The following is a 15,922-nucleotide window of genomic DNA, read 5'->3' as shown; positions in this document are numbered from 1 at the left end:
GAGCTCACATGGACCTCCCGGCTCCTTTCCAGCATGCTACACGTACTCTGTCCAGTTCTGGGCTCCCCACTTCAAGAAAGATGAGGAGCTACTGGAGAGAGTCCAGCGGAGGGCTACGAGGATGGTGAGGGGACAGGAACATCTCTCCTATGAGGAAAGGCTGAGGGAGCTGGGATTGTTCAGCCTGGAGAAGAGAAGGCTGCGAGGGGACCTAATAAATGCTTATAAATATCTGAAGGGTGGGTGTCAGGAGGATGGGGCCAAACTCTTTTCAGTCGTGCCCAGCGACAGGGCAAGGGGCAACGGGTACAAACTGAAGCAGAGGAAGTTCCGTCTGAACATGAGGAAGAACTTCTTCACTCTGAGGGTGACGGAGCACTGGAACAGGCTGCCCAGGGAGTTTGTGGAGTCTCCTTCCCTGGAGATATTCAAGACCTGGCTGGACAAGGTCCTGTGCAGCCTGCTGTAGGTGACCCTGCTTCAGCAGGGGGGTTGGACTAGATGACCCACAGAGGTCCCTTCCAACCCTGAACAGTCTGTGATTCTGTGATCAACCACCTCTAGGACAGCTAACGCCGTAAAGCATCAAGATGGAGTCTCTTCACATTTTAAAGGTTTACTAGGTCAAGACGGGAAGAGTAGAGGATGCAGTCTGGGGGGAAGGAGGCAGGAGGACTGCGCAACTCTGTAGCAAGGTCTTTTTCCTTCCCAGATATTTCTAACTAACGGTGCCACCCCTGTGGCAACGCTGTGTTTTCTGACCTGCCTGCCACGGTGCTTGCCAAAGAAGGAGGGAGAGAGGGAGAGAGGCGTACGCATTGTACCTCTGCATGTGCCAATCTGCAGATAGCCGCCGCTCAGCCGACCGCTGCGGAAACTCAGCAGAAAACAGAGGCAGAAACAAAATCCGTGGTGCAATCAGCGTCACCCTCGGGATCAGCCGGGCCAGGCAGCCATTTGAAGGCAGAGACCACCCTCCTTTTTCACACCGAGATCACCAGAGAAGAGTGGGGAGAAGAACCGCGTTCTTTGCGGGGTCCCTGTCCAAGCCGTCCGCCATCTCGTTCCTTCAACACCAGGATCCAGCGCCGGGCACGGGAGCTGCCACGCCGTTGTTTCCCTTGGATCCCTACACACAGAAACCTCAATTCTTTTCTTTTTTTTTTTTAAAAACCTTTTCGTTCTTTTCGTTCCACCGCTCACCCAGCAGCTCCACGCCGTCCCACCACCCCCCCGGGCAGCGTACGGTTCGCGGGTGGGAAGCCGCCCCACGCCAACCACGCAGAAGGACTCATCGCAAGCAGGGAGCGCTGAGGGAGGGCTCCGCTTCCCGGGGGAGACCCCTGCCCGGGTGCTCCAGGCCTGTCCGAAGGCAGGGGTCACGCCGGGGGTTACGAGCCCGCCCGTCTCCCCCGGCCGGCGGCCCGCGGGTGGGTTTCTTCCCGCCGAACCCCTCGCTCGGAAGCAGAGCGGCCCGGGGGGGCGAGGCGCGGCGCCGCCCGGCCCGGGGAGCGGGCAGGCCCCGGCCGCAGCCCCGGCGGCAGCCCCGGGGCCCGCGGGCCGAGGTGCCGCCGCGCCCGCGCCCTCGCACATGCTCACTGGGGCGCCGCGGGAGTTCTGGGCATGTGCAGAGCGGGCCGGGCCGCTCGCCGCGCCCGCCGCGCCCCGGGGCTCCGGCCGCCGCCGCCCGCCCGCTGCCGGGTGGAGCCGCGCTAGGCGGGCGGAGCGGGGCAGCCGCTGGCCGGCGGCGGGGCAGGATGAACAGCTCCGACGAGGAGAAGCAGCTGGAGCTCCTCGCCAGCCTGAAGGACCAAGGTAGCGGCGGGCGGTGCCGGAGGGAGCGGCTCCCCCCCCTCCTCGGCGGGCCCGGGCTCGGGAGCGGGGCGGCGTGAGGGGACGGGGCGCGGCGGAGCGGGCGCGGCCTGCTCCGGGGGGGGGGGGGGGGCTGCGGCCCGGCGATCAGGCCCCCTCTCCTCTCCTTCCCAAGCCCCTTTTTCTGAGAAATAACAACAAAAAGAAGGCTTCATAAACGGGGGGAGTGAAAGGCGTTGGCTGCCGCCTTGCCCTGGGTGCCTCGCCTCGGCTGAAGCCGGGCGTCGCAGCGGGCGATGGCGGGTCGGGCTGAGGGCGGGAGGCCGAGGCCCCGCAGCACGGGGGCTGTCGCTCCCGCCAAGCCCAGATCTCCCAGCCCGGCGCTGCTGGTGGGCGCCCGGCCCACGGCTGGCGTTGGTACCGGTGAGCCCCGGTGTCTGTCCGCCTCCCGGGGGGGGACAGTCCGTCTGCCTCGGTGTCCCTGCAGGGCTGAGCAACGTGTGGAGGGCCTGGCTGCGCCTAACCTGGCATCACGTCCCAACGCCCGCTGTCCTGGATCCGGTGCTAACCCACCCCCGCCAAGCAGCCTCCGTCGCGCTCCCCGTCAGCCTGCAAACTTCCCGACGGTGGCTCGGGGCTCGCCCCGCTGTGCCCCGAGTTGCTGTGCGCCCTTTGTACTCCCAGTGTAGGTGAAAGGAAGCGCTTGTCCTGGGCTGGCTTGGTTCCCGGCGTGCGTCGCTCTTGGTGCTTTTGTAGGAAAGTCCGGTACTTCAGCTCTGTAGATACTCAGCTCCGTGAGCGCATAGTTTGGCTCAGAAACTAAAACATTGTCATGGTTCATCTTCTGTGAGAAGTGGTGTGGAAAAAAACTTGGCTGCTCAAAAGGCGGCCCATTTTTTAACTTCCCCGGTCAGTCTGTTCCCTGAACCAGGTGGGTCCAGCGAAGTTTCTGCCTTGGATAAGCAGGTAGGCAACACGTGAAGAACCAGTGTTCCCAGCTGTTTGGATTGTGGACGTCTGCTCGTGAGCATGCGTCAAGTGAGTGGCGTGCCTCCTGTCTCACAGCTTCACGCGCAGTAGGTGCGGAGTACGAGCGCTGGAATTCACAGCCGGTACTTCCCACAGCTGCCTTCTCCTGGTGTCCCAGGAGCCTGGGAGGAGCTGTTGGGAAAGGACCTGTTGGACAAAGTTGTGTAAAAGAGTGAAGTTAGGCAGGGGTGATCAAAGCCCCTTTTTCTGTCATCCGTTCTGACCATAAATGTACTCAGTCAGCTTTGCTGTATACCAGATGCTTTTCTTAACCAGATTTCAGTTGGGTATTTATGCACTATTTATGACCTGCTTTGGCACTTTTTTTGGTTGTTCCCATACACTTAGTATAGTAAATGCATGATTACCAGCTGCACTGGGTAGATTCGGACTTACACGTATTTCAGTGGCTGTGATATTCAGGACAATCTGATAGCTGTGTGTTTTGATAGTACGGGACCAAGGAACAAGGCTAAAAATCTGTCTTTTTGCTGACTGACTGCTTTCTCCCCAGTACTGTTGGCTCCAGAGGATTTGTCTGTGCCGAAAGGACAGTTGCTAAAACATCAATAATCAGTTGCAGAAAACGCAAATTTGGGTTATTCTTTAGAGAAATCCTAGCCTCTTGGAATTGGTTAGATTGGGGCTTCAGTTCCGATGTCTGAAAGTCATTTTCTCCAGTAGGCTGGAGTGTCCTTCAGTGCCTGATGAAAGTTTACGGGAGTGCAGGATTAGTTCCAGGGAAAGATGCTGTAACTTGCGGATGGGCTGTCCCAGATCCACTTAGGCTGTTGAAATAGAAACTATACTCAGCAGACCCTGTCCTGTAAGGCACTGTTCTTGGTGGAGGTTTGTCCCCGGACGTAGGAGTTGTAGTATCTTGTTGTGAGGCTAACAAATATTTTTGTGATTGTGTGACTGGTGAGAAAGTTGTTTTTTGTGGGCGAAAAGCTACCCAGTGGAAAACTTTTGAAAATACTCTTCTATGTGCTGTTTTTCATCTAAAACAATGCAAAATTATGGTAGCACACCGTAGTTAAATGATGTTAACTGACAAGTCTGAGGAGCCCAAAGTAAAGAGTTGAAGTGCTGAGAGGGTAATGAGATGCATAAAATTATCCTAACAGAAATGACCTAAATATTGTTACTGTACGTAGGTAAATTTGCTTCCTCTTTCTGTATTGTAAGTTGGAGTATATAGGTTGCCCTCCATTCTTATTTATGAGAAAACAAGATTATTGGAGATATTAACATCTTTCCTCAAGCAATTTTAGGATGCTCTGTTAAACAGAAGGAGAATTTCTTCATTACTGCTTCTGAGTGTAGATAAACAGTATTACTTTGGAAGTAAACGCAGCTGATGGAAGGGTCTACTGTCTATGAATATTGGGGGTAATGAGCGTACATACTTCTCAGGAGCCCTGTCTTTACTGCATTCAAAGTGGCATATGGCTTCAGATTACTGTCACGTTCAGGTCTGTAGTCAGATTTCTGAAAAACGCTCTCTGTTTTGAAGGGATTTCAGAGAATGTTCATTCAGTAGCCCTTGTTTGGTTTCTCTTTCAGGGTGTGTTTTTCTAGTCTTGAGAAACTTGTCTGGCACCAGGTAACTAAACTGGCTGAGAACTGATGCGAGAGGTAGAGGGGAAGGCAATCGGCAGCGTGCATGACTGATTGCTGTCACGTTTCAGCTACTGCTGGTACTCTCCCTAAGCAAGGTCGGTGGATTGAACCTGAGGCAGGTGTTTCATAGCTGCCTGCTCAATTCTCGATGGCAGCTGTGATGCTGACTGGTGTCTGGGCAAATTCACTTGGCTGTTTGGCAGAGCTCGGAACAGCGACAAGGACACTGAAGCTGTCTGTGTGCAGGATATGCTTATCTTTCACCCCTGCTGAATTTTCCAAGTCCTGTGTGTTAGACTCAGATACCTGATACTGATCATTCTTTAGCTTGCTCCATTACCAAGTTTAAGGTGAGCATCATGAAGAAACATGATCTCTGTATTGATGATGTTTAGGTCTTAATAGTATTTGAGTTTTAATCCTATGAATAGCTTTCTGAGGTGGCTTGGTTAGATAAAGCAGATCCGCTATAAATATTAGTATTATCTAACTGTGCTCTAAGTGATGTTGCCAGCAGTGCATGTTTCTGTTCAACTGACCCTTATAATTCCTGTGAGTGAGACTTAAAATTGAAACAAAACTACATCAAGTGGGCAAAACCTTGTGTTAGTAATGGTTGGCAGTAGAACCTGGGGAACCATAGCAAGCTGACTAACAGCTGCATTGTACCAGCCGTTGGTTACCTGCCTGGAAGATTGCCTTGTTTGCCTTTGGTTTTATTGACACTGCTAGTACTTTGCCCTCAAAGACAGAATCATCTTCCGCTGTGGTCACATCTTTGTTCAGCTGAAAACAGGAGTCAGCAACCAAAACATCTGGAGTTATAAACTAGGTAAAATTACACTTCAGCTGTCACTGTCATAGTCACATTTCTGGTCATTTTGCTAAATTACTGGGCTTAACAGCTACTGTTAAGTACACATATACTAAACATGTTTATATTGCCTGGATTTTCTGCACCAGTTTTTAAAGGTCTTATCTTGCTCTGTGTTTGTTGGCTGAATCTGATGAAGTGTGATGATTTCCGGCCTCTAGTCCCAAGCATTGTGGCTCTGTATGATTAAATTTTTTTTTCAAGATCTATTTGATCTCTTAAAAAAAAAAAAAAAAGAAAAATTCCAGAAACTTTGAATAAGGGAATACCATGTATTTTCTAAGGAACAGACTGCCAATCTGACAGCAGTATCTCAGGATAGTACTGTTTAAGTATATGCTATTGACCAGCTCTTAATGTGGTTTGACAAATTTATTCTTTGTTGTGGCAGAGGGGTAGTTTTAATGGCCAGAGGAATTTCTTTGTTTAGGGTAGGATATCTTGTTGGCTGCCGTGTTCCCCTCTGTAGTCATCTGCAGTATAGATTTTTTTTTTCCCCATGTATGTGGGTGTTCATACTCAGCAGACATCATTCCCCAGCAGAACCCATCCTGCTTGAATGTTTTCTTCATTTCTTAGAGTTTAAAAGTGTTTCCCACTTCAGTGTCTTGTGTTGAACCATATCTGTTTTTCAGAAACTTGCGAAGGCAAATCTTTTGGTGTAAGCTTAGTGGTTGGGCTTTAGCAAGCAGTGGTGTGTTTCATTTCCCTGTCCAGTGCCCAGGAAGCTGTAAGACTGCAGGGTGCAAGATTGGGGTCTCATTAAAAAAAAATCTTTGTACGCACTTTTACAGATTTGCGTAAAATCAAAGCATGTGGGAACACAGATGCAGGAACTGACTTACAGTGTTCATGCTTAAGGCTTACCTTTGTATACTCACACACGATTTTTATTTGTTTGTTTTTTTAAGAACTGTTTGGTAATTGAATCTTGTGGGTATCAGCTAGTGCAACTGATATGCCACCCAAAGCTTGATTGGCCATGTAAGCTTTAGGTCTAATCATAGGTTTATGTATTCTGACTCAAGATTTGGAGTCATTATAGAGTAACGGGTATAATGCCATCACATACATTCACCTTTACACAAGCCTGTAAGCGCTTGTTCCTCAGCTCCGTCTCTCTTTCATGGAGGCCCAGGAGATGTGAAAAATGCTGCCCAGGCATCAGTTCGAAGTGGTTTGCACATGGCTGGGGCTGCCAGTGCCACACCACATCCCGTTGAAACAGAGAGTGCCTGGGTTTAACAAAAGGGATCTTTGGGCTTAAAATGGGGAACAAGAGAATAACAGAGCCATTTTGTCTGTTGTTTATACTCTTGACAGCAATTTGCAGGTCTTGTGCATGCTGTGCTTGTAGGGAGACCGTTGCTGTTTGAGAGATGGGTTGTACAACAGGCTTGGCCTGACTTTTCCTGTTCCAGCGACGCTGGGATGAGCAGGGTGGTGGCAGCAGTCCTGTTAAGGCTTCTGGTGTGGTGCTGCTGTCAGGGCTAATTCTCTCACTGAGGATGTATCTGAACCTGCAAAAAGCCAGGTGTTAATTTACTTCTACCAACAAAAAATTACTTCATTAGGTTAGCTTGTTTCATTCAGAGCTAAAGACTTCTTGCACTGTAGAGCTCTTTCTCCTGCCTGTACCAGTAAAGACATGCCTGGTCCATAGTCTGGAAGAACAAATAGTGGAATGACACTTGCTTCCTTTGACAGCTCTACTTACTTTTTGATTGAATAAGTAGGGTTGAAACGCTGAAGTGGCATTACTTGTTGATTTAGCATGGAAGGGCTCTCAGTCTACTTGAAGACCACCCTGGTTTGCAACGTAAATGCTAAAGTATATGCATGTAGCCTTTTTAAGGTTGTTTGTTTTAATTTTTATTTTTTAATATACAGCTTTAGAAAAAGGGTTGATATATTTTTAACAAAAAGAGTAGGAAGAGTCTCACCACCTCACTCTGTGTAAATGAAGGTGTCTTTTCTGTTGTTCGTTATGAATTATAGCCATTATATACTTTTATACTTATGACCTCGTTTTACTCATAAGTGCTTTTTAGCCATAATTGTCTAATATATAAAACATCTAATTTAGATAATACATATTTTCTGTTAGCAAATCCAGATTCAGGAGACACAGGTTAGCAACTAAAAATCCAAAGACTAAGATATAATTAAAGGCGCTTCTCTATACAAAGTTACCTGCTTAATTTATTGCAAGCACATTGATACGTGTTGACAGGACCGTCCCTTCTGGCCAGCTGAGCTGTGGAGTGAGTAGTGGGTGAAATGAGCGTGGTCCTGTTAGGAAGGAGCACGCTGCATTCTCTTGTGTTGGTTTTGTGGTTTCACTGTTTCTCAAGAAGAGCAGGACTGGCTGGGAATGTGTTTTGGGTGGGTTAAGAGCTATAGCCCAAAATATTCTGTTCGTTTCTCCTTTTTCCAGCTTTTTTGTCTCCTGAGTCTTGAAGTAAATTTGTAGTGTTGCCCTCATACTGCGTGAAGATAGCCTGAAGCAAAGAAATGTGATTTGTATCCTGGTAAATTGTTTATGTAGCACTGCTGTGTATCAGGAACAATTCTGTTAGGGATAAACTTAAGTTAGCATCAGACAGAGGCAGTATCTCAAGAGTTCTCTGATACCTATTTATTAGAGTTCTTCAGGATTCACTGGAGGCTAATGAGTACAGCATAAGCATTTTACTATCAATATATGCTGCAGTATTGACTCTTTGAGAAAATGGTGTATAGTTCTGGAATTTCAGTGGCACCTTTAGTAGAGCATCTTCACTTGTTTCATTCACCACTAATTTATTGGAAAGAGATCTCTTTGTTCCAAGGTAAATTATATATAACATAATCTGAATGAGTCAAAGTGAGATGTAAGAAGTTTTGAGATGCTCAGGTGCCATTGTCATGTAGATTGTGTGGGCGTCTTCGTAGGTTAGGGAGAAAAAGCAGTCCTGTCTCAGAGAAGGTTTAGGGAAGTCCTTGTACAACAGGATTTATTGCTTGTCAATCTGTTAATGAGTGATAATGGTATCTCCTGATCTACCAAAGAGGTTTTTAAGGCTAAATAACCTGTATGAGGTTTGGAACATGTAAAGTGTTGCCTAGTGCTGCTGGTATTAGTTGTTCTGGGGTAGTTTTAGAGCAAACAGGTCATTGTCACATTTATGCCATTTAGTGCTTCAATGAAGGTTATGTAGACTCTTAACTTATTTTTTACATGGTCTCAACACTTTATTGTACATAAAACACTTGAAAAACTTTGTGTAAAAACTTCCCACTAACCCCTCCAATGTTCAAAGAAAGAAAATATCCACCAACTTTCATCTTCTGCCTTTGCGGAGAATCTGATATACAGCAGAAAATGTGTCATCATTTTTTAATTATTATTTCTGTTTCCAAGCCTGATAAAACCAGTAGGTTTTTGATTAGTTTGAGTGTTTAATAAACCCATACCCGAAAATCCAAATGATGGGATCTGTGGGGGAACATCATCTAGAGGTTGCCATCCACAAAGAACAATCTTATTTTAAGATATCAGATCCTTACCATGCATTAGCTGTGTTCAAGGAAGAGCTAATAGTTTTGCAGTGACAGTAAGGAGGTGAGCACGGTAAAAAGGCACTGAAGAAAGTTGCCCTGTGAGTGCAGCGTAAAGTAGCTTATGACTTTGTGTTTGCTTTCCAAAGGAATGTGCTGTGGATTACCATCCACAGTAGAAGAGGGGAGGGCTACCCTGAACAGGCAGTAGAATTCCCAGTCTCACACAGGTGAGCCCTTACTGGGGACTGCTGGAGTGTTGTGTAAGTTCACGTGTTTTTTGGTAACTTGTATCCATGCCTTAAGGGCGCATGATTCAGAGTTCTTGGTTCACGGAGCATGTGAGGAGAGCTGTCAAGGGTGGGGCAAATCTATATTTACATTTTTCAGTCATTTATAATGTATTGAATAGCAAGTATGAGTTTGCATTAAAGGTGAGCAAACACTAGCAGTTTTCGAATATGCAGAGGCTTGAATTGCATTTGTCGATACAGTTTTCATTTCTTTTCTTGTATCTGGGTGCTAGAAATATCTTCCCTTGTTTCCTTAAAGAGAATGGGGAAATGGCTTAGAAGCGAAACAGTGATCAAGAGGCATAGCTTTTGCATGGCTGTGTAGGAAATGAGTTGTTTCACTTCAGCTGCTCTTTCTTAAAGCAACTGCATCAGCAGTTCACTTACCTCTGTTTATTCTGCTTCTTGAGTATGGGAGATGGGTAGAGGTCTCGGGAGTACGGAAGGAGCAGTGGGGACAAAGTAAAGGAGTGGATGGGAGACCTTGGTTTTACTGGCGTGCGAATGCAGGGCACATGTTTAAGAAACCTGGTTTTGTTCGTTCTGCTCTTTAGATACACCTTTTTATTTGGATAAGCAGCAACAAGGATTTTTCAATCTATTTAAGTAACCAGATTTCCTGGGAGTTTGTATGTGGACTGTGACTTTGTTTTCAGTGGTTTTATTTAACTTTTTTTCCTTTGAGAGCCCTGGAAATTCTTCAACACTTGCTGGTCACAGCAGAGCTGAGATTCTAGCTAAGAGATTTCTAGCGTTCCTCCATTTCCCTTGGTAGTTAATACGGTCAGCGGGGTCTTGCCATTTCCCCGCTGATGGTCAGGGCACACAAGGAGCAGAGTTTTGAGTTGGTAGCCCAGGAGCTAACATTGCTGTCTGTAGCCCAGGCTTCATGTACCTCAGTCCTGCATCTCTAAAATGAAGTGAACTTGGAGAAAAGAGGAATTAGGATAATTTGAGTGTTTTACATCTGAGGTATTTCTGTGCTGCTGTTGAGAGTAATAGGCGTGCTGAAGGCAAGCAGAACAGTGATGCCATGGATTTAGCCCTCAGGAGTGAGCTGAGTTAGTTTTATTTCAACAGATTTTGAAACATTGGGCAGGGGAAAGCAGAGGGACTTCACAACAGTATAAAGTGTAACTTTATTTGTAAGAGCTTCTTGTTTGAGAAGGTTTAACTTTCTAAAGCGAGAAGGGGCTAGTAGGTTTTCAGGTGGTTGATCTACCAGACTCTATGTGTTCATGTCTACAGATGTAGGGTAAGACATGTTAAGTATAAGATGAAACTCCAACATACCTGCTATCATCAGCTGAAAACTATATATTCATACCGTTTATCCAGTTTTCCTTACGCTGGCTTGAAATAACACCTGTATGCTAGTGTAGCTTTTGTTAGGTACAAGAAAATATCTGAGGAGATACCAAGGGGCTGCAATAAGATGTAGAGTAATGTCAACAGCCCTCTCATTTTATTCTTGCAGTATGCATCTTAAAGACTGAGAAATGTTCCTTTCTAGCAAGGTTTGTTTCTTTAGGGTTTGGAAGTGTATTCAGCTTGTTTCTAGTGACAGTAAAATTTCTATGGTCTCGAAGGCCAAACAGTCCATATGGGACACACTGGAAGAACAATAGGATTGGGAAGCTGGGGCAACAATGGCACGTCTGTAAGGCAGTAAAATAAAAAGTTTAAGAAGGGCATACAAAAATACACAGTAAACTGGAAGCTTAATTGGTAGCTGATCAATTGTTTCTGCATATTATTTACTGGTTTGAAACAGCGGACCTCCAGCATCCTGGAGGTTGATCCCTTCCCTGCTGATCCCTGCAGCTGAGTTCTTGCGTGATCTTGGGTTAATCATACAGTCTTTTCATGTCTCCACTATGGAGTTTAAAGAAAAAAAATCTCTCATAGGACTCTTGGTGGAAGAAAATGTAAATAAATAAATAAAAGTGCTCAGCTGCTCTGGAGGTACATATATGTAACAATGTTGCATTAACCGTGCTTTCTAGCATTGATCTGTAACCTGAGCCAGTGTGGGTTTAAAATGGTGACTGCAAGCCAGTACATTCACCTTGTAATTTTTGAACTCAATCAATAAGATTGTTTAACTTTCCATTGATCAAAAATTGATTGTTTTGGGAGCCACCATCTTTTTCAGACACTTTCCAATTACTTCAATTCTAGAAGGAAATCCAGTTCATCCATAGGCTATTAATGAGGTTTATGACCCATGTTATTTAAAAGTCTGTGTAGCTAGCCAGAATAGCTTTAAAACAAATGAAATGGAGAGTTAATCTGGATAAAGGAGGTGTTGCAATGTTAACTTTTTTTTTTTTTTTTTTTTTTTGTGTAGCCATTGGCGAATATGAAGAGCTTAGAGCGGAAAACAAGAAAACGAAAGAGGAGGTTTGTATCTATTGATTATTTCTTTAATACTAAAATGCTAAGTATCAGAACACCTTATTGGCTATGGCAGGTTATTGTCTCCTTTTATAAGCTCAGCTGATTACTTACAAGTAATTACTTGTACCTATATGTATTAAGGTGCAATGAATGCAACTTCCAGCAGCTATTCTAGCTGTCCCTCTTCAGAGAAGTTGCTATAAATATATATATATTTATTTTTTTAAATGATTGCTGCTACAGATTGTTCGCCTATGATTACAGTGTGAGCATACACCAACTCAAATTGTTTGGATATTCTTAGGAAAACTTGTTTCTCTTGGATCTAAACCTTGTTGTATTACAACTTGATTGGCACAGTGGGACTTACTGAAAAGAAAATAGAACAACTCCACTCACACAGCCCTTCTGAAAATTCAGAATATAGGAGTATGATTTCTGAAGGTATTTAAAGTCTACACCCCACCCCCCCACCCCTCCCCAAAAAGAAACCCAACCCAATTTTTAATAGAATAACAAGATGTCTTATCTCAACTTGAAGAATGGTACTGTAGTATAAAACGGATTCGTAGCGTATCACACATCCTTCTGTGAAACCTGTGTGCCTGTCTAACTTGAAAAGAAGCTTTGAATGTATGGGCTGAACTTTATGCATTATTGCAGGCTTCACTCTTCAATGTTCAGAGATACTGGAGTAGGGAATGACCGTTATGATGAACTGTATTTCTAGTAGTAAAATTAAGCACATTCAGTAAGGTGTCTCTTTCCAGCCAGGGCTCTTGTTCATTCAACACACTTGCTTTCTATGAGGAAGCCAGTGGGAGCAGAGCACTCGAAGAGATTTGATGGCAGTGTTGTGTTGCATAAATCCATGTCAATGTGCGAAAGGTTTTTAGCAGATATCTGCAAAAGAAACTGTGGCCAGTAAAAGCCTCTTATCGGTTCTAGAGAGTGAGGAAGGCAGAGAAGTCAGTGCTACACTGTATTGTAAACAAAAAGTTCTTTCTCCAGTTTTAGTGAGCTGAAGATGCAAGAAACATGTTAGTGTTCAAATACCTGTTAGCTGCCGAAGCGTGTAGGTTTAATTTAACTTCTGGTGAAGTCATTTCTGAAGGGTCACTTTTATTCCAGTTGTTATAAATGTTGCAATTCAAGGCTGTATTGGGAAGACCTTGTCCTTCGCTGCTTTCTCATTATTAAAGAAAACTTGAAGCTTATCTCCACATTATGCTTCAGCAATGATTATGTGTATTTCCACTGAGCTCAGCGTGTTGTGCTTCACTCCCTCCTACCTACTGACCTCCTTGTCTGTTTTACTGTGCTTGTTGCTGCATACCCCTTCTGCTGTCCTACAGCAGAGTCTCAGATATCCTGGGAAATCTGTCCTCTGTTTTTGCTGTTTGGAAGGCTACAGCTGTTCATCTCTCTAGTGCTCAGAAGAAAAGGAGAATGAGACGGAGTTAGACCAAGTGTCTGTCTAGTCCAGTATCCTGTCTCTGACAGCAGCAGAGAGGAGTGTAAAAGCATGTGTAACACCTCCACAGAGCACTCCTCTAGCCTCCAGACCACTTGCAGCCTGGGGACTTCCTCAGCTGCACAGGGTTTCGGTGTGTTCTGTTCTCCACAGCTCTGTTCCTTTAATTTGTCCTGTCCGCTCCAAGCCTGTGCTAATTGTTGGCTTCCATCAGGTGTGAGGTGTCCCGCACCAGGACTGTCCACTGCATGAAAAATGGGCTCCCCAGCTTTGCCCTGAACCCAAGTCCTGCTAGCTTTGGTGTTTCTTCAACAAAGCTTTGCTTGGGTTGGCCTGGGGTGGGTGATGAGTGAGGAGTCTTTTCTTGAGCTACAGTTTTATTTAGAATTTTTTTTTCTTCAAAGGCAATTCCAATGAAGATTTTTCGTTGCCAAAATCGAGGTTAAATGAGATGTTCTGAGGTTGTTCTTTGCATTCATGCAAAGAACATTGCAGCCATGACTGGCTGGGTAGACGAAGGGAGAACCATGGATGTTGTCTACCTTGACTTCAGCAAGGCTTTCGACACAGTCTCCCATGATATCCTCCTAGCGAAGCTGAGGAAGTGTGGGCTGGATGAGTGGTCGGTGAAGTGGATAGAGAACTGGCTGAATGGCAGAACTCAGAGGGTTGTCATCAGCGGCGCTGAGTCTAGTTGGAGGCTGGTAACAAGTGGTGTCCCCCAGGGGTCAGTACTGGGCCCAGTCTTGTTTAACTTCTTCATCAACGACCTGGATGAAGAGTTAGAATGTACCCTCAGCAAGTTTCCTGATGACACCAAACTGGGAGGTGTGGTAGACACACCAGAAGGCTGTGCTGCCATTCAGCGTGACCTGGATAGGCTGGAAAGCTGGGCAGAGAGGAACCTGATGAGGTTCAACAAAGCCAGATGCAGGGTCCTGCACCTGGGGAGGAACAACCTCATGCACCAGTACAGGCTTGGGGTGGACCTGCTGGAGAGCAGCTCTGCGGAGAGGGACCTGGGCGTCCTGGTGGACGACAGGTTAACCATGAGCCAGCAGTGTGCCCTGGCTGCCAAGAAAGCCAATGGGATCCTGGGGTGCATCAGGAAGAGTGTGGCCAGCAGGACGAGGGAGGTTCTCCTTCCCCTCTACACTGCCCTGGTGAGGCCTCATCTAGAGTACTGTGTCCAGTTCTGGGCTCCCCAGTTCAAGAAAGATGAAGAGCTACTGGAGAGAGTCCAGCGGAGGGCTACGAGGATGACGAGGGGACTGGAACATCTCCCCTACGAGGAGAGGCTGAGGGAACTGGGCTTGTTCAGCCTGGAGAAGAGAAGGCTGCGAGGGGACCTTATAAATGCTTACAAATACCTGAAGGGTGGGTGTCAGGAGGATGGGGCCAAGCTCTTTTCAGTGGTGCCCAGCAACAGGACAAGGGGCAGTGGGCACAAACTGAGGCACAGGAAGTTCCGTCTGAACATGAGGAAGAACTTCTTCCCTCTGAGGGTGACGGAGCACTGGAACAGGCTGCCCAGGGAGGTTGTGGAGTCCCCTTCTCTGGAGATATTCAAGACCCGCCTGGACAAGGTCCTGTGCAGCCTGCTGTAGGTGACCCTGCTTCAGCAGGAGGGTTGGACTAGATGACCCACAGAGGTCCCTTCCAACCCCTACTATTCTGTGATTTTGTGATTCTGTGATTCTGCTTGTCTTTCTTCCTTGCCCCTCTCTCTCACAAGACTTCTTTCCTATAACTGCATATCTCTAGCCACTCCTGTATGTTTCTTCTGAAGGCTGGTATGATGTTTTTCAGAATACTTGTGTAACAACTGAAAATCCTCCAACCCTGAGCACGTGGGGATTACATCCCCAGTTGGACAAATTAGTTAAGCACGTTTTCAGGGTTGGAGGATTGGAGGATTTTCAGTTGTTACGCAAGTATTCTCCATCCAAGTGCCTCCACGCTGCAAATTGGTGTGCTTGTGTAAGCAGTCCTGCTTAATTGTTAAAGTGTTTGGACTCAAGTGGTTAAGTGTAAGGCCCAAAGTTAATTTCTTCTACAAAAAAGGAATTTAGTGATATGGAGTTCATGGTTATGTTTGCACACGGTGCCAGTACTGGAAGAAATTATTCCTCATGTTATTGCAGGGCTGGGTAATCCTGAAAGCTCGTTAGCGTCTCTCTAACTTTGTATCTTAGTTTATGCTTTGCAGGATCAAGCCTGGTACAGGAGGAGGTATAGCACAGGCTCTCTCTGCCTGTAGGTCTGGGAAGTTGTGGGTGATTTCTGTTCCAGTTTCTGCCGCTGCCTGTCAGTATGAGCGTGAGCAAACGGCTTCCTCTGTATCAATTGTGGTCACAGAATTGCACTGACAGGAGGAACAGAAGAGAGAATTTATTTCTTTAGAAAAAGATTTGGAGCTTGTTTGTGGAAAGTACCCCACAGGAGTTAGATAGCAGTCTGTGTGTGTGTGCTTTTGAAGCACTCAGTGCAGTTTTTTTCTAAGTCACCAGTACACTTGTATGGCTCTGAAAGACGAGCTGTGTCATGGAGAAGTGATCCTAGTTTATATTAGAAACATGGACCTTGGTGCATAACAGGCAGCTAACTTAAAATAAGATGTAATTTTAATTTTTGAAAATGTATGCTCTTTGTTCTGTATTTTTTTTTACGATTAGAAAGTAAATTGACTTTTACGTAGGTTTCTTTGTTCAAAGCACTGTTGCTTAAAAGGATGCTAATAACCATGAAAATTCAGGAGCAAAATAGAAGATCTTCGATCTGCAGTGTCTGTTCCTCACTGCTTTGCTAAACTGCCAACTTGGGGATGTCTGGTGGGGTCTGTGACAAAATTGGTCCAGACATATTTTTCATTATATT

At 46.0% G+C, this 15,922-nt stretch overlaps 1 protein-coding gene across 2 annotated transcripts in view; it reads left to right on the top strand.

Moving 5' to 3' along the window:
* Positions 1–1,671: 1,671 nt before the first annotated feature.
* The window catches only part of SHTN1 (shootin 1), a 66,724-nt gene continuing 52,473 nt past the window's right edge, over positions 1,672–15,922 (top strand). For both annotated transcript variants that reach the window (XM_075423814.1, XM_075423815.1), the window contains exons 1-2: positions 1,672–1,815; positions 11,522–11,574. In XM_075423814.1, the coding sequence (XP_075279929.1) occupies positions 1,758–1,815; positions 11,522–11,574 (111 nt within the window). In that variant the 5' untranslated portion in view covers positions 1,672–1,757. The remainder of the gene's footprint in view (positions 1,816–11,521; positions 11,575–15,922) is intronic.

Source organism: Opisthocomus hoazin, chromosome 6 (assembly GCF_030867145.1).
Source record: "Opisthocomus hoazin isolate bOpiHoa1 chromosome 6, bOpiHoa1.hap1, whole genome shotgun sequence".
Lineage (NCBI taxonomy): Eukaryota > Metazoa > Chordata > Aves > Opisthocomiformes > Opisthocomidae > Opisthocomus > Opisthocomus hoazin.
Note: the sequence above shows the minus strand (reverse complement) of the source record. Positions and strands in the feature narration are given on the sequence as shown.